Source organism: Stenella coeruleoalba (genome assembly GCF_951394435.1).
Source record: "Stenella coeruleoalba genome assembly, chromosome: 5".
Classification (NCBI taxonomy): domain Eukaryota; kingdom Metazoa; phylum Chordata; class Mammalia; order Artiodactyla; family Delphinidae; genus Stenella; species Stenella coeruleoalba.
In genome coordinates, this window is record NC_137150.1 from 86,427,762 (window position 1) to 86,451,592 (window position 23,831).

Consider the following 23,831-nt stretch of genomic DNA (forward strand, 5'->3'; position numbering starts at 1 on the left):
TACATTATGCGGAAAATCAAGTGCTGATACTTAAGCACAGGTGAAATCTTTGTTAAAATCCCTCTTTTAACAGCCACTATGGAGAAAAGTACAGAGATTCCTTAAAAAACTAAAAATAGAGTTACCATATGATCCTGTAAACCCACTCCTGGGCATATATCTGGAGAAAACTATAATTTGGAAAGAAAGATGCACCCCAATATTCATTGCAGCACTGTTTACAATGACCAAGACATGGAAACAACGTAAGTGTCCATCAACAGATGAATGGATAAAGAAGATGTGGTGCATATACACAATGGAATATTACTCAACCATAAAAGAGAATGAAGTTCATGTTGCAGCAAAATGAATGGACCTAGAATTATCATATTAAGTGAAGTAAGTCAGACAAAGACAAATATCTTATGATATTGCTTATATGTGGACTCAAAATAAAAAAGGTACAAATGAACATATTTACAAAAAAGAAATAGACCCACAGACATAGAAAACAAGCTTACGGTTACCAAGGGGAAAGGAGGGCAGAGGGATAAATTAGGAGTTTGGGATTAACACATACACGCTACTATATATAAAATAGATAACCAACAAGGACCTACTGTATAGCACAGGGAACTATACTCAGTATTTTGTAATAACCTATAGGGGAAAAGAATCTGAAAAAGAATATATATATTACATATTATATATATATATATATAAAGCTGAATCACTGGGTACATCTGAAACTAACAGGACATTATAAATCAACTATACTTCAATAAAAGAAAACCTCAAGAAAAACGAAAAGAAAATCCCTCTTTTATAATTATATATGTTAGGTCATTTATTACATAAAACAAAGGGTTAACCTTTAACGGTTAGAAACAATTTAGTTGAAAGGAGATTTTTCTCTAGTTAAGAGGACCTGTTATAACTGATAAAAAAGACCTCTCTCTTCTGTTAACTCTAGGGATTCAATGTTTCCATATCTTAAGTTCAATAACAATCTATTAAGTTACTCTGCCCGGTAACATACTGGGGATACAAAGAGGAAAAAAGACAGCATTTCTACCCTCAAATCTTTCACAAGAGGCACAAATAGTCAATCGATTAAAGAAACAGTGATAACAGAGGTTTACCGAAAGCCAATGGATTCTTTTATGGGAAAGCAACGCACAAAAATTACAGAAAAAGAAATGTGAGTTGAGTCCTAAGGGATAAGTAGTCTGGTCTGTTGGACAGGTGGGCAGGGCATTTCTGTAAAGGAACCATATAATCAAAGGCATAGAGTCATGGATTCTCATAGTATGCTCAGAGATCAGCAACTATTATGTGGCTAGAGCGATGGGGTTCTTTGGAGGAAGAGGAATGAGGTACATGCAAGAAATGGGCCAAATTTCTTCCTCTTTATATCAGGACTTGTTAGATCCCAATACCGTAAATAAACTTTGGGAATAAATTCATAGGGTATACCAGCAAGGGTCAGAGACCTTGGTCTAAAAGTGGATGGCAGAATGAGAAGAGCTGGAGCTGACAGCAAGTAAGCAGAATTTCTAGGATTCCACGATCAAACTCTGATGTCTCAATTAGGTAGGTCAATAAGGAGGAAAAACAGAAGCAATGGCTAAAAGTCCTTTCTGTGGGTCTATTTGTTTTTAGAGATAAATCCCTTAGGGTAGAGATAAGTCCCTGGGGCTTTTAAGATCAGTCCTCTTCTTTCTGGGCACAGAATAAAATGGTTCTTCTCTTCCCAACCCCCAAACTGGATATGACTGTCAAACTTGCATCAGCCAATGAAATGTGAGAAGCAACAAGTGTCACTTCTGCCTGAACGGCCAGCACAGGATTCATTACATGCCTGACTTTGTCATGGCAGCGTGACACTCCAGATGACGTTGGTTCCATCAGTCTGGGCCCTGAGTGAGGAACTGTGGAGCAGAGGCCTCATTCATCCCAAGCTGGCCACGGGGTATGAAGGAGAAACAGATCTATGTTGCGTTGAACTTTTGAGATACACTTGCTGTATAATAAAGAATTTGACTTTGCCCAAAGAGAAGTCTGCCTCTGCCGTTGGCTTCTGGAAGGTGATCTATTTCATACCTGATATGAGTGTTTTTGTTCATTAGGGCAAGTTTGGCCACACCAGATAATCTTAGGGGCAAGTCTGGCCACACCAGATAATCTTAGGGTGGGGACTGGACACTCCAGAGACACCAACCATGTGATTTCACGTGGGTGCTCTGGGTCATGTGGTATCAATCGACCTGGAGACAGAGATTAACAACGTGGACAATCAATCAACTATGGATTGTGTGATGAAGTCCAATAAAAACTCTGGACACCAAAGTTCAGGTAAGCTTCCTTGGTGGCCTACTCCATGTGTGCTATCACACACCAATGAAAGCAGAGTAACGCATCCTGACGCCAAAGGGAAGGGACAGTGGAAGCTTCACATCTGGAAACATCTGACTCTGCTTTATACGTCTCTTCCTTTGGCTGATCTTTGGCTGTAGCCTTTCCCTGCAACAAACAATAATCGTGACTCTAATAGCTTTCAGTGGGTTCTGTCAGTCTTTCTATGGAATTATTGAACCTGAGAGTGGTCTGGGGAACACCTTGAACTCGCAGTTAGTGTCAGAAGTGAGGACTGGTCTTGGAGACTGTGCCTTTTAACCTTGTAATTGGCCTTACACTTACCCAAACATTGCCCTAGTATTGTTTTCATCAGTTGAGGACAAAAGATCTGATTAAGAAACTGTATACATAAGTAAGGAGTTTTTATTGCTTGGTTTTACAAATTATCTTCATGGAAGTCAGTTTAATGTGTTTAATGTGTGCTAAGGATATTTTATTTTACTTTATAGACTGGCCGGGAAGTCTACCTTCAGGCTTGTGGTCAGGAAAGTACTTTATTCTGCCACCCTGAGTTTAAATAGATGCGCACGTGTGCCATCAGAAGGGCTGAGCTGGAAGGAGGCACATCTGACAAACAAAGGAGTAATGGTTTTGTGTGACTGTATCTGCTCTGGAGGCAACTGCAAGTTATTTAGCGAGGTACTAATAACGTGACAGCTACTAATTGATCAACAAACATTTGTTATACACAGATTACTATTAGGACGTTGCATCGCATACAGCTGTTCTCCTTCCATAGTAATGGACAACTCAGTACTGAGGGAGAGTTAAGACATATGCAAATAACTGAGGCAACACTTACCACTCAGTCAGTTTTCAGTACCTGTTTCTCAAATATACTCAGTACACTCAAATGCACAAACACTGCCTAAGGAGATCAAGGCCATCTTGCTTAAATTCCCTAAACTTCCCTCCTCTATCATCTTTATCTAGCTGGTCCTCCTTTCCTCACTGTACCATAGTGGTTAAAAGCATGAACTTTGGAGCCATGCTGCTTGGGTTTGAATGCTGCTTCCATAGCTACTCGTGTGGCCCTGGGCAAGTCATTTAGCTTTTCTGAGTCTTAGTTCCTCATGTATAGAACAGGGGATTACTGGAGTATCTACCTTATAGGGTGGTTGTGAAGATTTTAAAAAATATATATAGATATTAGGAGCGTCCCTCAGTCTTTCCAAGGCAAAGCCCCCTGCTTGCGCCATTGCGTCCATTTCTCTCCCACCTTCTTTGTGGCTTTGGTCTATTAATTATCTCTCCTCCTACACTCTTATTTCCTCTCTATTGACTCCTTCTCCTCTGTCTGAAAACGTACTCAAACTCCTTCCCTACACCCCCAATAACAATTAAATTATCAATTAAACAACTAATTATCCTTATCAGATGACGCAGTAGCTCTACCCTTCTACTTCCCTTCCTTCCTTCATGCCCCACCACTCCACACTCCCGATCTCAAAGAAGTTGCCAATGTTCAACACGTCACTTCCCATCAACCCCAGCCCTTTGCAGTCTGGGGCAGTGTGTCCTGCATTTGTGCGGATTGGACACACGGTAAGAGAAGGGGGCACCTCCCACTTCTCCAGGAAAATTAGGGGTAAAGTGACCAGAAACAGGAGAAGCACTTTGAAATAAAGATACTTTCATGAAGGGAGCTTGGTAACTCTCTCTGTCATCTTATATTTTAATGATCTGTGGGGTAAAATGGCTTTTCCCTCTCACAGAACCACTGGATTTTCAGGGCAGAATCTGTGTTAAGTTTGATTAAGCGGAAAGAACATTTATTTGGATTTGAAGTTCTGGACTTACCAGATCCATAACACAGAAGCTCAATCTTTCTAGGCTATTACCTGGTCTGTAAAACAGAGATCGTAAAATTAGCGCCTACCCGTAAGTTCTTGGAGAAACCGATAAGAGCTTGTGTATGAGAACATTTCATACACTTTATACTATAAAGTTTAAAACTGGTGCCTGAGCAGGTCCTCAGTGTTTGTTAAACAGGATTAGAGATTGCTCCCATTGTTCCCATTTCATGTGTATGACGTGAAATAGACAATTGTCTTGTGGGTCCTAGGGAACCATCTCTAATCCTGGTTAACAAACAAACCTGAAAAACAAATCCAATTGTTTTCAGGCAAAGGAAATACAGGAAAAATATGTTATGTAGGCAAATGGCTCCCTGAAAATTCACAAATCTATGGGGTTCCTTTGCCAGTCTGGAAAGAGAAAGAATGCCCTCATTGCCCAAAATGCCTCCCCATGGTAGATCATGTGCCTGAGCCCAGTCGCCATAGTAACCCAGGGAGGAAGGAATTTTTTCTGTCACTGACTGCCATTTGGTCCTTCTATCCCCACCGTTACAGAGCAACATATATTCCCTACAGCATAAGTCCAGTGGAGTAGCTTCTAGAAAGAACTACCTTCCAAAAAATCCATCTCCTATCCAGTGCACACTTCACCCTTGACATAAAACCCACTCCCTGGGCTTCCCTCGTGGTGCAGTGGTTGAGAGTCCGCCTGCCGATGCAGGGGACGTGGGTTTGTGCCCCGGTCCAGGAAGATCCCACATGCCGCGGAGCGGCTGGGCCCGTGAGCCATGGCCGCTGAGCCTGCGTGTCCGGAGCCTGTGCTCCGCAACGGGAGAGGCCACAACAGTGAGAGGCCCGCGTACCACAAAAAAAAAAAAAAAAAAAAAAAAAAAAACCCAGTCCCTGCCCTGTGAGTACATGCCTCATTCAAATACCTGAGGAGTTTATCACATCCTGCCTTTGCTCATACCCAAAGAAATTCAGTTCTTTTCATCTTATTTCATAAATGTATCCTCACACTCCTGATCATTTTTTTTTAATTACTATTACTCATAGCCCCTTAAACCTGCTTGCCTCTACTATTATTTTTAGCTGTGTCCCTCTCCTAGAAAGAGTTTATATTTAAAAAATATGTATGAATATAAGTATATGTTTAATTATTAACACATTTATAAAATATATTTAAATATTAGTTTCATCGCTTAATATATAATTATATGAATTACATATAATACATGTGTATGCTGAGGTAACGTTTATTTTTATTCTCATTTATATCAGGCATGTCCTAAAATACTACCACTTGATTAAATTAATCCTGTTACTTTTTAATCCAAGAATGTTTTCTCAACTTGCTTTTTCCACCTCTGTCTATTCCTTGCATTTGCTAGGCAGACTCAAGTTAATCTCTGACCACCTAACTAGGATCTTCTGTATTTTACTCCTTTCCTGATGCCTTTTTTGCATCATTTTGCCATTTAAAATCAACTGACAGACATGCAAGTTTTGATAAGTTTTACTTTTATAAAATATCAGTCTTGTGGTGACCTACTCTTAAAATATTACAAGATGCCATTTGAAAGAAAATGCCCGTTATGAATGACTACATAACAGAAAATTTAAGGGGGAAAATAATACACTTCTCCCTACAGACTGAAAAACATTGGCTGTAAAGAAATGAAATTCATGTGATCAATATAATCATAATTTCCACAGTGTGTAAGAAAAATATGCCAGGTATTTTTCCTCTTACACAGACAGGGTTTCGGAAGAAAATCTACATGGTGTCTGAGTCCCTCCTGTTAAAGAAATTATGCTATTGTTCTATACCATTAAAGAAAACATGACAAAACAAAAGTCCAATAGTACTGTCATTTCTTTACATCTTCACCTTGGCTTAACTAAGTTCCAGAGGATCTTTTTGTTTTGTTTTGTTGTTCTTGTTGTTTCTCCTGAAAGACCACAGTTTACAATATACAATCCATTGAAATACTTTTAGAATATTATGTAATATCTTATATTGTTCAATCAAAACCAGTTCATGAGAGGTATCAAAACTCAATTTTCACATTTGAAAATCTATCCTAAAAAAATAAACTCTCTTTTTTTTTAATGCACAAAGAAGTTGGTGGAGTAAAAATGTAAGAAAGTATAACAAGTGAAAAAAAGAGACTGGGCTATCACATATCAACTGAAAGTACTGCAATGCAACTATTGATGGGAGATACATCTCATGGGAAATACTGTGTTAAAATTTAAAAAGCATGCTAGCTGGCTTCCCTGGTGGCGCAGTGGTTGAGAGTCCGCCTGCCAATGCAGGTGACACGGGTTTGAACCCCGGTCCGGGAATATCCCACATGCCATGAAGCGGCTGGGCCCGTAAGCCATGGCCGCTGAGCCGGTGCATCCGGAGCCTGTGCTCTGCAACAGGAGAGGCCACAACAGTGAGAGGCCCACGTACCGCAAAAGAAAAAAAAAGAAAAAGAAAAAGCATGCTAGCAAGTTTTATATATAGAAATTCAAAATAAACAATGACATGTCTTCTTTATTTGAGCTGTTAGGAAAGTAACAATATTTTCCTTTCTCCCAAGACAACTTTCAAAAATTGCAATCTCTGTCTAACATGATTTAGGCCTTGGTCTTCATGAGCTGATGGAAAAGACAAACTTTCAAAGTTCTGGCTCTGTTATTCTATAATCAAAACGAAAGAATAATACATGTCTGAAGAAACTTGTTTTTTTTAACTGTACTTTTAGCATTTTCTTAAAATTATCTTTTTTTCAAAATCTGAATTACAATCCCAGAGCTGGGATAGGGTCTTAGCCATTTTGAATGAGAAAAACATCAATTTTTCCAAACCAAAATTCTTTTGTAAAACATGCCCCCACAGAAATATTTCCCCCTTGCAGTCAATTAGACTTCACCAGAGCAAAGTTCTTGGTTATTCTGAACTTTCAAAAACCAGTCTCACCGATTTCTGCTTTTGGGAAGATGGTGTAGAGGTCCTTATCCCTATTCTTCTCACTAAGTACTACTAAGAACCTCAGACATTTTAAATATAAGACAAGTATAAGACCCTGAAAAATGGAGAGAAGGCAGCAGATCAGTTAGGAAAGTAGGGACTCAAGGAAAAGCACAGAGACAGGTTCCCTGGGATTTTCTTTTGCCTCATAAATCCCAGACTTAGAGTTGAAGAAGAGTCAACAACATCAACAACCTCGCTCAATCACTAGACAATTATGCAGTGAAAAAAGCCAAATGCAAAAGTTTACATAGTATGTGATTATATTTGTGTAACATTCTTGAAATGACAAAATTATAGAAGTGGAAGACAGACCAGTTGTTGCCCGGGGTTGAGGAGGAGATGAGGGTAGGAGGAAAGTAGGAGTGGCTATAAAAGGGCAACAGGAGAAACCCTTGTGGTGTTAAAACTGTTCTGTACCTTGACTGCATCATCATGAATATCCTGGTGTAACAGGGAAGAACAAATCTGACTCCATATTAGATCTGTTTCTTTTACTTCAACCTTTGTATTTTATTGCTTTTGCTACAAGTTAAGAATGTTGCCTATAGCCTGAAATACACGATAGGCCATTCTCAAGGGTCTGACTTTTTAAAAAATTATACTTTCCCATTCATATAGAGATACAAAGTTGCAGAACACTGAATACCATTTGTCTTGTTGGAGGTTTACAGGAACATCATGACTGACCTACAAGGACAGCTGCAAGAACAAAGGATTCCGACACCAAGAAGTATGCAACAACCAACCACCCCCTGCCCCTTTTAGTATAAAAGAAGCCTGAATTCTAACTGGGGTAAGATGAGTCTCCTGGGCACTAGTGCACCATCTTCTCGGTCTGCTGCCTTTCTCAACAAAGTTGCTATTCCTTGCTCCAACCACTCGTCTCTTGATTTACCTCATGGCCTGCCATGAGGCAAGCAGTATGAGCTTGGACTCGGTAACACTGTCTGTGACACTGTACTCGAGTGTGCAAGATGTTACTGCTGGAGGAAACTGGGTATAGGGTGCACAGGACCTCTCTGAATTATCAATATTTCTTATAATTAATTGCATGGGAATCTACAGTTACCGCAAAATAAAGAGATTAACTTTTTTTAAAAAGTGCCTTCTAATATGTCTTAACGTACACATTGAGATGACTGAATCAAAATTCTTCCATTGAAAAAGTGATGAATGTGTTTGATTTCTAATACTTATTTTGGACTTCTTCATCTTTTTCTTTTTTTTTGGAAGAATCAATTTCAAACTTTAAAAGCAGTCTTCACGGCAAATATTCCCATAAATTGTTCTAGAACTAAGAAAATTTCTCATTATAAGAATTAGCCAGCACAGTCACTAAATCTAATCTTTGATGAGAGATGTTTAAAAGGCAGGTCAATAAATGGCTTTTAATTTAGAAATACTAAGTAATTTAACAACAAATATGGGGATCACTTTTCCTATGAAGAACCAATAGTCCTCCCTCATCACCCCTCTCCCATGTACCTGTTGGTATTGACATACTGTATTTTCATTCATGTAGCTTGTACAGTTTTCTATATTGATTTATCATTTTTACAAAAAGAATGTGACTGTTCCCAGACATAGTGGCATACAGGGCCTCCTTTCAGTCTAAGTTACATTCTGTATTTCAGCATTCAGCCCGAGAACGCTAAATTATGCTACATAAGATGAACAGTACACATCCCTCAGGTCTAAGCAGGGATTTTTAAATGTGTGGCACCATCAAGAGGCAGGAGCTTGTACTGTCACTGGAACAAGAACCTAGGGTTTGCTCTCAAGTATAGGGGACTATTTTAACACAAAATTACGCTAAGACTTTGGCTCAGTTTTTCCCCAATGTGGAGTCACTAGATTATTGCTAAATGCTATTTTTTCCCTTCCCATTCCTCTTCTACCCATCTAGCCCTCCAACTGAAGAAGAAAAAAAAAGACTTTTTATTCTCAGTTAACTGGGGACAGTTGGCAACTCTAATTTGCTAAGAATTAATTCCTTCAATATTTACTGAACATCTACATTTATGCCAGCAATTTGCTATTTAAAAGATAAAGTCTTTATTCTCTAATGACCCAAGGTGATCTGACCATAGATAACAGTCTACTTTATATTATCTACTAGTTATAGACTTACTCTTATTTTATTAGAAATTAAAGAAGTTGTCTTAGAGAATGGATAGCTTATTTAGTAAGTAGACAGTATTACCAATCTCATCCTGTGCTGACCAATATCCAATATATTATAATTAATTTCATCTTTTTTTTTGTAGTTTTTCTCAACATAAGAAAATTTTAAAATACATGGTTCACATTTATGGCTCACATTGTATTTCTGCGTCACTCTGCAAACCATCCAAATGAGTCATGAAAGTAAAGGGGGCAGAGAACTGACTGGCTGTTTTAAACATTAGAGCTAGGAAAAGCAAGGCTCCACAGAAACAAATCATTCTAAAGCTTATTTCAAACCTGAAGATTAAATCAATTAATGAATGAATGGACATTCTGACACAGAATACAGGAAGAGAGTCATAATTTCTAAATATCCCTTTAAAAAGTGTGAGCCATCAAATTTATTTGGTTCGTAAACCAACCTGTCACCCCATTTGCAGTTTAACTGACTCACTTCCCACTACTGCAACCCTTGTTTTTTTTTTTAAATTAAAACTATAGTCAGGATGTAGCAAGAGGAAGGGCCACATCAGGAAGCAGATGCCTTTCAAGTCAGATGGGAGTGCAAAACAGCTTTCAATACTTAAGTTTGCCTTCACATTTCAAACACATTCTTCTTAGGAAAAAAGGAAGATGGCTAGAAAGCCATAGACATTCTTATAACACTGTCCTTTCTGCTTCCAGTGAAGAGGTGGTGTCAAATTTACAGTACAAAAAGGTCTGAATGACCAAACTGTCTTTTGGGGTCAGGAGTCACTAGGAAGTAAAGGCAGCAAGAAGCAGATATAAAAGCAAAACACATCCACAGGTAGACTAACTCTCACCTGACAATGCTCACTCTTCTTGAGTTCCGAAATTTTCCTAATTATAGAACTGAATTATAAAGCCTGTTTACTCTCTGGTCTTTAAAATAGTATCTGTCTTACCACCTTAAGGAGATTAGCGAACATACACTTTTATTTTATAAAATTCCATTTTATATAACTCCTTAAATATGCTCAATTATACTTTTAGTTAATTTTAGAAACATTAGACCTATTGTCTACTCAAAAGTACACAAGCCTTGGTTTTGTATGATTCTGGAGAGCACCAGTTCTTACAAAGAATGCTACAAATTTTTCAGCATAAAGAAAAATAACTCATTCTCATCTTTTTCTTTTTAATTGAAAAGTGGAAGAGAATTTTCTGTTTCTGGAAGTAAAAAGAATGCATTTATGCTGAGATATTTGCATTCTTTTGTGGAGAGCTTCACTGTTACCAAGAACTAAGTATGTAAACTTAAGTTTGAGATGGCTGGGAACTAGGGGAGCAGCCTATGGCCACAGAATAAGGAAAGCCAGAATGAATATCATTCACTCTTTCTAAAAACATGTGTACAATGTTTCCCATACTCTACCCATCTGGCTACAAGGTGGATGCACAGCAGTGAGCAAGACAGGCATGGTCCCAGCCCTTTGCAACTTAAAATTCTTTAGTTGTAAAGCACTTTCAGAAACGCTATTAGAACAAAACATCTTCTAAATTGTAGAGAATCACTGTCGCAGACATTTCACCTATTCACATAATAAATACCATGGAAGTATTATTACGTGTCTTGAAAGAAAGTCAACCTCATCTCCGGGGTGGCAGAATACGTAAAACGTTAGAAAACCTTATTCCATGGTGCCTCATGAGAGCTGGCATCATATTACAACTTGCTGGAGAAATGAACACCAAGTGTGACCCTACATAGTTCTAAACAGTGACAATACTGTTTATCAAGGTACCACAGATGACTGCCATCAGCCAGAAAGAAAATAATGGATTGCTACAACTCAATTTGTGGGAATCTATTGGTTCTCCACAATAGCACACAGATGCTTTTGGTGATGTAACCAAACGAATACTCTTAATAGCAGTAGGGTTTGCTTTAAGTTTTGTATTTTCCCCTTTTCTTCCTAAAATGACTTTAACTGCCCTGGACTGTAAGATGAACTAGACGGGCATCACTACTTCTGTATTACTGGAAGGGAGGCAGGTATCAAATGAGATGAATAAAAGAATATCCTGTCTACTTTGTAATGATTTCTTTAGCCTTTCAAGCATCTAGTTTGTCAAAGGATCAGCATCCCAGCCCACTAGAGGTACCTTATCCATTCCCCTACTTGGAAAACAGCTCAGAACTGGGAAGTTTAAATGACCACTGGCCAGCCCAGAAGGATGTCACAAGGTCTACGAGCTGAAGTGCACACACTTCGTGCACACAGGACCCTCTTAAGACCTCACTTGCATCTAGTAACTCTTAGTTGGCAGTAGTTTTAAACAAGTCTTGATATCTGGTTTCTAAAAATCATACATTTAAAAAAGAAGGCTGGCTTAATGACAAAAGAAAAATTGGCAGCTTAGAGCAAGAAAGAAGAAAAATTATAAAAAAACAAAACAACTCGACTAGCACAGCAGTTGGAAGCTATTTAATGTTGACTCACTGTGGGCAGTTGTACCCCATTAGTAGGCCCTTAGAGATTCATGACTAGGGTTCAGCCTTTTATACTCCATATAATTACCTTGAGTTTTCAAATAAAGATTGCACAAGTAAAAACATCCAAATGAAACACTGGGATAATCACAACTCAAGCTAAAATATACTACAGAAATTATGCTTAGTGAATCAACTTTATCCTGCTTGGTTTCCTCATTAATGAATTCAATAAATTTTTGGCATCTATTAATTCTATATTTGTCTAAGAGTTGGGTTTATTTTTTGAAAATTATGCTTTGACAATTTGGAGGTCCCAGTGGACTCATCCTGTAGAGTCAATTAAACTGTACTGCTCGTGAAGAATAGCTCATGGGCTGGAAGCCCAGGCACAGCTTTTCTTGGCTCCTGGAGTAAACCCCATATGGCAGTAGAATTTTACCTTCACTGACTCACTATCTTCTGAAATTGTTGTTTTCCTGCTCTGGGTTTCTGATTCGTGTCTACATTTGATCGGGGTTTTGGATTGCACACAATCAATAGTTATCCGCATTGATGGTGCAATGTCTGGGAACCTGGTTTTATGATCTGACCACTTGGTGAACTGTCAGGTAGAACTGGAAGCTACCCTTGCTCTGGTGAGAGATGGCTGAGCATTTATTTGTCATCATTTCTCACTTGTTTGTTGTTTTTCTATTTGTGAACTCAAATCAGGACAATTTTTTTTACCTAGTCTCTGTAACTGAGAAAAAAAAAATCACTGTGTGTGAGTGAAATATTTTCCTACTTCCTGAGGATAATAATACATTAAAATAAAGGACCTCTATTATGATTGGTTTATAGAGACTAATAAGCATTTAAGTAAATCTAACATTCCCAAAATACCAAAAACATAAAAAGGAAATTCTAAAAATTTAAATGTGTTCTCCTTTAGAAAAGACCTTCCTCTTCAAAACTGTTGATTTCAGAAGCAGTTTTCTTTGCCTTAGAAAACAAGTTTAGATGAATAAAGTGGATCCTTACACAAATTATCAAACACTGATTTGATAATTTGGTTTAAAAAATAGCTATATGTCTTTACCTTGTCTTATCAGTGTACAGAATAATACAAGCTTAATTTCATCTTTAAAATAAGTTTGGATTAGTTTTATCATAAAGAGATTACCTTCTCTGAACTTCTTTACTAGTTTACTGAAAAGATAAGCTTCTATATACACTGCTATATACAGTGTAAAATTAAGAAAAACATAAAATTTGTGTTCAACCAAACACTTATAACTATGACAAACCTTTTTATATCAATAGTAATTATGTTCTGTGATGTGTCAGCTTAAACACAGTTTACAATATCCTAAGTTAAGGGCTTCTGTCTGGAGTGTCTGATTGTTCCAGAAAGTGAAAGAAGACCGTGAAGAACAAAAATTGATGAAAATTAAAAAATTAAAAAATTACATATTTGGATGTCAGGGAGATCAAGATAGTGGAGAAGGAGGATGCTGAGCTCATCTCCCCCCAGGAATACACCAAAAAATACAGTTTTCTGCAGAAACTTTGCAGGCCAGAAGGGAGTGGCATGATATATTTAAAGTGCTGAAAGGGAAAAACCTAAGACCTAGGACACTCTACCCAGCAAGGTTATTATTCAGAAGTGAAGGAGAGATAAAGAACTTCTCAGACAAGCAAAAACTAAGAGTTCAGCGATACTAAAGTGACCCTAAAAGAAGTGTTAAAGGGTCTTCTCCAAGAGGAAAAGAAAAGGCTACAACAAAATGTTTATAGGAAAGAAAAAATCCCACAGATAAAGGCAAATATATAGTAAAGACTGTGGATCAACTACTTAAATAATCGAGCATGAAGATTAAAAGACAGAAATTGTAAAATCAACTATAACTACAATAAACAGTTATGGGATAGACATGAAGATGTAAAATATGACATCAAAAACCCAAAAGGGGGGGAGGGGAGTAAAAAACGTAGATCTTTTAGAATGTGTTTGAATTTAAATGACTATCAGTTTAGAACAAGTAGAAATAGGTCAACATATGAACCCCATGGTTACCACAAATCAAAACCTACAATAGATAGACAAAAACTAAGGAGAAAGAAACACAAGCATACCACTGAAGAAAATCATCAAACCACACGGGAACAAACTAAAAGAAGAGAAAAAAACAAGAAGAACTACAATAACAACCAGTAAACAAGTAACAAAATGGCAAGAAGTACACACTTATCAATAGTCACTTTAGGGCTTCCCTGGTGGCGCAGTGGTTGAGAGTCCGCCTGCTGATGCAGGGGACGCGGGTTCGTGCCCCAGTCCAGGAAAATCCCAAATGCCACAGAGCGGCTGGGCCCATGAGCCATGGCCACTGAGCCTGCACGTCCAGAGCCTGTGCTCCGCAACGGGAGAGGCCACAACAGTGAGAGGCCCATGTACCGCAAAAAAAAAAAAAAAAGTCACTTTAAATGTCAATGAACTAAATGCTCCAATCAAAAGACATAGGATGATGGGCTTCCCTGGTGGCACAGTGGTTGAGTGTCCGCCTGCCGATGCAGGGGGCACGGGTTCGTGCCCAGGTCCGGGAAGATCCCACGTGCCTTGGAGCGGCTGGGCCCGTGAGCCATGGCCGCTGAGGCTGCGTGTCCAGAGCCTGTGCTCTGCAACGGGAGGGACCACAACAGTGAGAGGCCCGCGTACCGCAAAAAAAAAAAAAAAAAAAGACACAGGATGCCTGATTGGATAAAAAAAAAACAAGACCCATCTATATGCTGCCTACAAGAGACTCACTTCAGAGCTAAAAACACACACAGACTGAAAGTGAGGGGATGGAAAAAGATATTTCATGAAAATGGAAATGTAAGAAAGCTAGGGTAGTAATACTCATATCAGACAAAGTAGACTTTAAAACAAAGTCTATATCCAAAGACAAAGAAGGGCATTATATGACGATAAAGGGATCAATACGAGAAGAGGATATAACACTCATTAACATATTTAGGTGCTCCTGTATTAGTTAACATATACCTAATATAGGAGCACCTGAATATATAAAGTAAATATTAACAGACATAAAGGGGGAAATTAACAATAATACAATAAAAGTGAGGACTTTAACACCCCTCTTACATCAATTGACAGATCATCCAAACAGAAAATCAATGAGAAAGCAATGGTCTTAAATGACATATAGACCAGTTGGACTTAACAGATATCTACAGGACATTCTGCTCAGAAACAGCAGAATACACATTCTTTTTAAGTGCACGTGGAACATTCTCCAGGAAAGATCACATGCTAGGACACAAAACAAATCCCAACAAATTTAAGAGTCTAGAAATTATATCAAGCATCTTTTTCAACCACATGGTATGAAACTAAAAATCAATTACAGGGAAAAACACAAACATGCGGAGATTAAACAACATGCCACTAAAAAACCAGTGGACCAATGAAGAAATCAAAGAGGAAACCAGAAAATACCCTGAGACAAATGAAAATAAATACACAGGGACTTCCCTGGTGGCACAGTGGTTAAGAATCTGCCTGCCAATGCAGGGGACATGGGTTCAATCCCTGGCCCATGAATATCCCACATTTCGTGAAGCAACTAAGCTCATGTGCCACAACTACTGAGACTGTGCTCTAGAGCCCACGAGCCACAACTACTGAGCCCACATGCCATAACTACTGAAGCCCATGCACCTAGAGCCCATGCTCTGCAACAAGAGAAGCCACCGAGATGAGAAGCCCGCACACTGCAATGAAGAGTAGCCCCTGCTGACTGCAACTAGAGAAAGCCCATGTGCAGCAACAAAGACCCAACACAGCCAAAAATAAATAAAATAATTAGTTAAAAAAAAAAAAACACAACTTTCCAAAACCTATGGGACACAGAAAAAGTGGTTGTAAGAGGGAAGTTTATAGCAATACAGGACTATCTCAAGAAATAAGAAAAATCTCAAATAAACAACTTAAATTGCCATCTAAAGGAATTAAAAAAGGAATAGAGAGCACAGAAACAAACCCATATACTTATGGTCAATTACTCTGTGACAAAGGAGGCAAGAATATACAATGGAAAAAAGACAGTCTCTCCAACAAGTGGTGCTAGGAAAACTGGACAACTACATGTGAAAGAATGAAATTAGAACATTCTCTAACACCATATACAAAAATAAACTCAAAATGATTAAAGACTTAAATGTAAAACCAGAAACCATAAAACTCCTAGAAGAAAACATAGGCAGAACACTCTTTGACATAAGTTGTAGCGGTATTTTTTTGGACCTTTCTCCTCAGGCAAAGGAAACAAAAGCAAAAATAAACAAGTGGGACCTAATTAAACTTCACAGCTTTTTCAAAGCAAAGGAAACCACCAATAAAACAAAAAGACAGCCTACTGGATGGGAGAATATTTGCAAATGATATATTCAATAAGGGGTTAATATCGAAAATATATAAACAGCTCATACAACTCAATTTAAAAATAGGCGGAAGACCTGAAAAGACATTTTTCCAAAGAAGACATACAGATGGTAAACAGACACATGAAAAGATGCTCAACATTGCTAATCATCAGAAAAATGCAAACCATAACCATAGTGAGATATCCCCTCACGCCTGTCGAAATGGCTATCATCAAAAAGACCACAAATAACAAATGCTGGTGAGGATGTGGAGAAAAGGCAACCCTAGTAAACTGTTGGTGGGGATGTAAACTGGCAGAGCCACTATGGAAAACAGTATGGAGATGCTTCAAAATACTAAAAATAGAACTACCATATGATCCAGCAATTCTACTTCTGGGTACATACCCAAAGAAAACAGAAATCAGTAATTTGAGAAGACATACGCACCCCAATGTTCATAGCAGCATTACTTACAATAGCCAAGATATGGAAGCAACCTAAGAGTTCATCAACAGATGGATAAAGAAGATGTGGTATATACAGACAATGGAATATTACTCAGCCATAAAAAATAATGAAGTTTTCCCATTTGCAACAACATGGATGGACCTGGAGGATATTATGCTTAATGAAATAAGTCAGCCAGAGAAAGACAAATACTGTATGTTAGCACTTACATGTGGAATCTAAACAACAAAACAAATGAATAAACATAACAAAACAGAAAGAGACTCACAGATATAGAGAACAAACTGGTGATAACATGTGGGGAGAGGGATGGAGAGGCAATAGAACGGTAGGGAATTAAGAGGTACAAACTACTATGTATAAAATAAATAAACTATAAGGATATATGGTACAGTATAGGGAATACAGCCAATATCTTTTTTTTTTTTTTTTTTTGCGGTACGCGGGCCTCTCACTGCTGTGGCCTCTCCCATTGCGGAGCACAGGCTCCAGGCGCGCAGGCTCAGCGGTCATGGCTCACGGGCCCAGCTGCTCCACAGCATGTGGGGTCTTCCCAGACTGGGGCACGAACCCGTGTCCCCTGCATCGGCAGGTGGACTCTCAACCACTGCGCCACCAGGGAAGCCCCCAGTCAATATCTTATACTAACTTTAGGCAGAGTATAGTCTATAAAAATGTTGAATCACCATGTTGTACACCTGAAAGTTATACAATACTGTAAATCAACTGTACTTTAATAAAATAAAGTTACATTAAAAATTTTAGATTTGCAGAAAGGGAGCTTATTTGACTTACTTTATAATATCTGCAAATAGTTAATTCTGTAAAGATGTAATAAAATGTTAAAACTTTGGCAAAGTTTGAACAACATTGATGAGTTTATTTATGAAGTAATTTTTTTATGAGAAGTATCCTATTAATGTAAAACTAAAATGCAATTATCTCTTATTGAAATTACTTACTTACTTACCTTGGAGAAATCAGCCTATGCTTACAAAAGATAGCAAAAGTTTATTTATTTTTTTTTGTAATCTGCCCAGAGAGAAGAGTTTCAGTATTTCACAAGAGTAATCTTTTGTGGCATGTCCTAACTGGGATATATACTTGCATATTTAAAATGACCAAAAACAGTTCCTCATCTGATTATTTTAAGATTTATTGTTTATAATAAATAACTTATTCTCACTTTATTAGGTAACCAAACTGCGAACATTCATTTTTCTCAGGCATCCACAACGCTACATTATTCAAATAACATAATCTCTGATTAATATTTGATTTCGCCTTCCCAAGATCAGACCTTAAATTCAGGAAAACAAATTTTTTCCAAGATACCTTCTACATTTGAACTGTCTTTAAGTTTTCCCAGAGGACTATTGGGCAATGACAAAGAATTTTTTTCTTAACCTTACAAAAAGAAGAATGCTAGAAATAATTAGGTTTATTTGTTAAGCCCCTTCTTGATAAATAGCTCAACACTATCAAGAAATGCATAGGAAGATTTGTCAAATCAAACGAGAAGCTCAGCCTTCCCTAGGCTAATTTCGTACAGGCAAAATATTACAACATAAAGTTCAGTGATTGCATACTTTACAGAAAGGCCCTGGATATATGTCAACGTCCTCACTCTCTGTAATACGTTCTCACCCTCAGGGGAAACACTGATTAAATAAGACCAACATGGGCTTCCCTGGTGGTTCAGTGGTTAAGAATCCACCTGCCAATGCAAGGGACATGGGTTTGAGCCCTGGTCTGGGAAGATCCCACATACCATGGAGCAACTAAGCCCATGTGCCACATCTACTGAGCCTGCGCTCTAGAGCCCACGAGCCACAACTACTCAGCCTGCATGCCACAACTACTGAAGCCTGCGTGCCTAGAGCCCGTTCTCCACAACAAGAGAAGCCACCGCAATGAGAAGCCCGTGCACTGCAATGAAGAGTAGCCCCCTCTCGCTACAACTAGAGAAAGCCCGCGCATAGCAACGAAGCCCCAACGCAGCCAAAAATAAATAAATAAAATAAATGAATTTATTAAAAAAAAATAAGATCAACATCTTATTGCCTAATAGAAGATTTAAATTCTCTTTCTCGTTGAAACTGTTTGTTAAATTAACCGTAGATTAACCATAGCCACTTACTTTTACCCTCACCCAGTAGTCCACGATTTCCTCTCATGCTTTCCTAAAGACTCTGCTTAAGTTATAGGTGAGGTTCTGCCTTTAACAAAGAAAGACAGTCTCAGAGCCTCGTGGACAGAACTTTACCAGATACTCTTCACTCTTGATATTCAAAGAATGGACTTAGGGTCAGAGGCTGACAGAAGAGCTGACATTACATAGACAAGTATGAGATAGTACTAGAGGCTAAATCAGATTTTCAGGACTTCTTTTAGTTCAGAAATAGACAACTTCATGAAATCAAATTAATGACCCAAGGTTAGAGGAATAAGAATTAATTACATAGAACAGATTGAACTGAAACTGGAAATCTAATTTATGAATGTGGACATGTATTTTGGAAAATTATTGGCATTATCTTAATGTTCTATCTTCTGATGGGGAAAACCCTTTTAGCCTTCATGCTGATCTATCTCTAACCATCAATTTAGTTGGCTCCGATGTTGCAAACTAAATGAAACATTCTTTTAATGTTAGTTTGTTCTCCTTGGTCCTTCAGATTCAGGAAGAAACATTTTTTTCTGAGACTTTTTAATGGCACTAACATTATTTGCATGGGCTCAATAAGAATCTGTCCTCCCTTTTACTGGAATATAATCAGACAAATGGACAATACAACAGAGGCCAAATGTAGAGTGTCTTACTTAAAAATTAGCCTCACTTCATCAGATATGACAAGCCCCTTATTAAGGAGAAAGGGTTATAACTTCATATCTGAAGCTAATACTCAAAGCTTCTCCCAAGAAGTTGAACTAGGACCTGTTTGTGGCTTACAGGGCACCAACCTTATAGGCAGTAAAAAGGTCACTTGCTGGATAGCCAGGAACCTTAGCAGATTTGGGAAAACTAGAGGAAAGAAAAATTCACCAACTCTTATAAGTGCTAAAGATGAAACCAGTTTGGGACTTCCCTGGTGGCGCAGTGGTTAAGAATCCTCCTGCCAATGCAGGGGACACAGGTTCAAGCCCTGGTCCAGGAAGATCCCACATGCCGCAGAGCAACTAAGCCTGTGCGCCACAACTACTGAGCCTGTGCTCTAGAGGCTGCAAGCCACAACTACCGAGCCCACGTGCTGGCCTAGAGCCCATGCTCAGCAACAAGAGAAGCCACCACAATGAGAAGCTTGCGCACCACAACAAAGAGTAGCCCCTCTAACCTCAACTAGAGAAAGCCCGCGTGCAGCAAGAAAGACCCAATACAGCCAAAAATAAAAATAAATAAATAAATAAGAGTTTGGTTTCCTACCCTTAGAACAGAAGAGTAAATAAAAGCATTTAAGGAAGACCTCTGGAGTGATGAAGCCATTGAAATGCTCTCCTAGGTAACTTAATAAATCATAGAAGTTGATTCTCTGGCTTTATCAATGACAGTTGTTCAGCACAGTTATAGCACTAGATTTGCTATCTATAGACAAGAAGGCTTTTACATGCTAATTAAAAGTTTTTCTAGCTTATGTCAATGAATCAGGCCCAAATACAATGCCTTTTGTGATCATGAAAAATCTTTGGAGATTATTTATGATAACAAAGGAACTGCCATACTGGAGCACCATCTAACATCCACCCACAGAATACCAAATTCTCTGGGGGTATACACATTCGTTTTCATTCACTATTAGTGATTAGGATATTTGGAAACTCTGTAAGGATAGACATTAACTTATCAAAAACTGTGAGTGATGTGAATAATTATTTTTCTAAAATTTCAAGCAAATTCTGTCCTGTATAGATGCAAAAGTTTCTGTTCATTATAATCCAGAAGTTACAATTTTATTGTCCTGTAGGGCATTAACTAGCTTTGTATGTGATTCAGAAATCTTATTCCAGCATATTTCTTTTAGTAACTAAAATACTTTTGATACTCCTACACTTCTATAAATCAGCTTTACCATCCTGCAGCTTCCCACATTAAGGAAATCATTAATCATTAATGAATCAAAATAATCTTAAGGTATTCACCCTAAAAAATTATGCTTAAAAGAAAATAGAAAAATGCAGCAGTTTGTTCTTATTCATTAGTGGGACTCTCCTGTTTCCTCTTTTCTTATGATTTTCAATATTTTTACAGTAATCATAAATCCATAGAAAAAGACAACTCAGTAATTCTTTTTGAGCGTGTGTAGTTTGGAGTCACTATATGTATTAAGATATGGCTGAAGGGACTATGGTGTGTGTGTGTCTATATACAGTGCAGAAAAAAGGTTGAGCACCACTGGGGCAACCTTTCAACTTTACAGACAACTTGCTATACAGAGAAACTTACTGCCTAATTTCCAATGAGTTGTCATTTCACTGATTATTACCTTCATAGCATATACATGCAAATTTGATGACATAAGTAATACAAATCAGTGTTTCCTCATAGTCTTAAGAGAGAAGTTTGTAAGACTTTTAAAGTAATTCAGTAAAATTCACAGCTATCTTTGTTAGATTTATCAAGAATTCATACTTGTGAGACCTCTGCAGAGCAACTTAACATAACATTAGGCACACGCAGGCCTTCAAACTATCCATTTGTGACTAATAATAGTGATCTGGGAAGAGGAAGGTTAGCAGGAGGAAATCTAGGAAGGGACCAGTGGCTGGTGCCCATGGAAATTCTACACATATATCCTTGGGGTTTGTCTCCAAGAAGTTATTCAATGAAACAGTGAGGTCAAGTCAGATGAGAAGATTACCAATCGCTCCATCTCCTGCTCCCTGAGTCTCTCCTCCCTCTGCCGCCGGTGATAATCCATCAGGTCGTCTCGTCCTGAAATGGAGCTAATGCTGCTTTTCCGTTCCCGAAGGACAGGCTGGGGGGTTCCTGAGGCCTGTCTGAGGCTGTCCGGATCGGCATCATCAAACTCAACAGACCCACACGAGTAGTTCCTCCTGGCCGCAAACGCTCTGTCAAGCTCTCCGGGAGGGAAGGAATGACCTGGGCTGGTCCCCAAGTAGGAAGCCCTATCCAGGTCATCAGAGGTACAGGAGGAGGTGGAGGCCAGCAGCATCTTCCGGGCCACTCGAGGACTGGCAGGGACGCTGAGGGTGGAACTCACATAAGGATTGCCCTCAGAGGCAGAGGTTTTATAGGGTAAAGCTCCTGAGCTCAAAGAAGAAAAATTCAGGTAATTGTCATTGTCTGTGATGCTATGAGGTAGATCCTTTTCCCCCAGTTTCGTTCGTTTGTAATTGCCCAGAGAGCTTCTTGGAGGCAAACTGAGCGGTGCCAGCTGGTTCTCTGTGGCTCTGTGCAGCCTGGGGAGAGATCGGCTGTAGGCGCCCATGTGACTGAGGCTGCTGCCCGAGTACTTCCTAGTTCTTAAACTGATGTTTTCAGATGCCAGATCCTTGTGTCTGGTCACCTTGGGCTGAAGTGTCAGGTTGTCCTGGATGCTTATTTTCCTGGCTTGCTTTGGGCTTGAAGGCATGCTGGCTGCCCCTGACCTACCGATGGGCAAGGAGCCAGTATCGCCCAGGGAACTTCCATTCCACATGGTCAGGAGTGAGCCGGATGCTTTTCGGCCTTCCAGCCCTCCAAGAAAGTAGACATTGTCGTGGGATTTATTCCTTGAGCTGTATTTGGAATAGGGAGGCTTCTCTGAAAGCCTCAAGGACCTTTCAGTGTCCCGGCCTGTCAAATGATCAAAGTCTGTTCTCCCAAGTGGATATCCGCTAAGAGAGGGTGAAGTGCTGCGTAAAGGGGTGGGAGGTTTCACGGAAATATTTTTGTCATTTCCGTCACAAGAGAACTGCTTGGTTCCCTGGATTTTGGCCAAGGAGGGGCTACTTCTGACACTGGTTCCCAAAGGAGAAGGGCTTCTTTTAGCAGGCACAGGTTGTGAGAGGGTCAAATAGGAACCAGAATAGTCTCCATTGGTTTTAAATCTCAGACTGGAAGAATATTTCTTCGGGCTCAGGCTCTCCATCATGTTTTGGGAATCGTTTTCGAGGGAATTCGCCACAAAGCCCGCCTCTAAGCTACCATTCTGTAAATCCAGCTGCTTTTGCATGTGGCTCTGCTCTGCCATAATCTTGTTGGAATCTGTAAAGGAAAAAAAAAGAGAAAGCTTTACTTAACAAAGAAGATTTCAAAAGACGAACCACATTTTTCAGCCTACATCAGTACAAATAGCTTTGCAGTCCAATCTGTTGTAATTAACACAAACGTTGTTTTAGTAATAAACCTAGAAAAGCTGTCTTGCAAAATGAAGATGAATAAAGATCACTGATCTGGGATGTTTCTTGTACAAAAGACAAATAACTCAAGAGGACATCAATGAAATTTGAGAGGGACAAATCCCTAACCAAGTACAAGTGCAAGATGAGGTTGGTACCTAAAAAAGACAATGTCCCTTTAGTTTTCTAGTCCGTGGAGGACCACCTGCTTCCTGAGTACCTAGCAAAAACCCAAAGGGATGCTGCAATGGGCCTTCCTTTAGATGTCTCTGCAAGAATCATTAACCGCTCAGAAGTTAAGTCCTGAGGAAACTACATTCACATTCTGGCAGAGAAAGAAAATTTTGTGTTAGACGCTGATCAATAACATGAGGGTTAGAAGATGATTCTTTAAAGGGGGACTATGAGAGTTACCTTCTCAACAAAAAGACATAATAAAGGCTCCCGCATCCACCAGAGAAACGTAGGTAATAGTAGAGGAAGAAGTGTTCCCCATATTCCTGACATATCAGGGTCAGGGTGGAGTAGTTAAAAACCTGAAACTGACGCATCCTTCAAGTTCCCAGGCATCCCAGAGGCACCATGATCATCCTTGATCTAACTCTCTCCTCTCATGGAAACACCTTTCTCCTCTTGCACCCATCCGAACCCACCCATTCTTCCAGGATCAGATTAGGATTCTATTTTCCACGATGAAAAGAAAATTTTTTTAATGGATGTACCCATAAGAATATGTTGTGGACCCTAGTTTGAACAATATTAACCTAAG

The 23,831-nt window shown here is 38.9% G+C and overlaps 1 protein-coding gene across 11 annotated transcripts in view; it reads right to left on the reverse strand.

Moving 5' to 3' along the window:
- PHLDB2 (pleckstrin homology like domain family B member 2) overlaps positions 1 to 23,831 on the reverse strand; it is a 130,107-nt gene that overhangs the window by 83,065 nt on the left and 23,211 nt on the right. For 10 of the 11 annotated variants that reach the window (XM_079921609.1, XM_079921618.1, XM_079921611.1 and 7 more), the window contains exon 2: positions 21,580 to 22,928. In XM_079921609.1, coding sequence (XP_079777735.1) covers positions 21,580 to 22,914 — 1,335 coding nt within the window. In that variant the 5' untranslated portion in view covers positions 22,915 to 22,928. Of the gene's footprint in view, positions 1 to 21,579; positions 22,930 to 23,831 lie in introns of those variants that run through there. The other variant, XM_079921610.1, reaches the window with a different exon arrangement.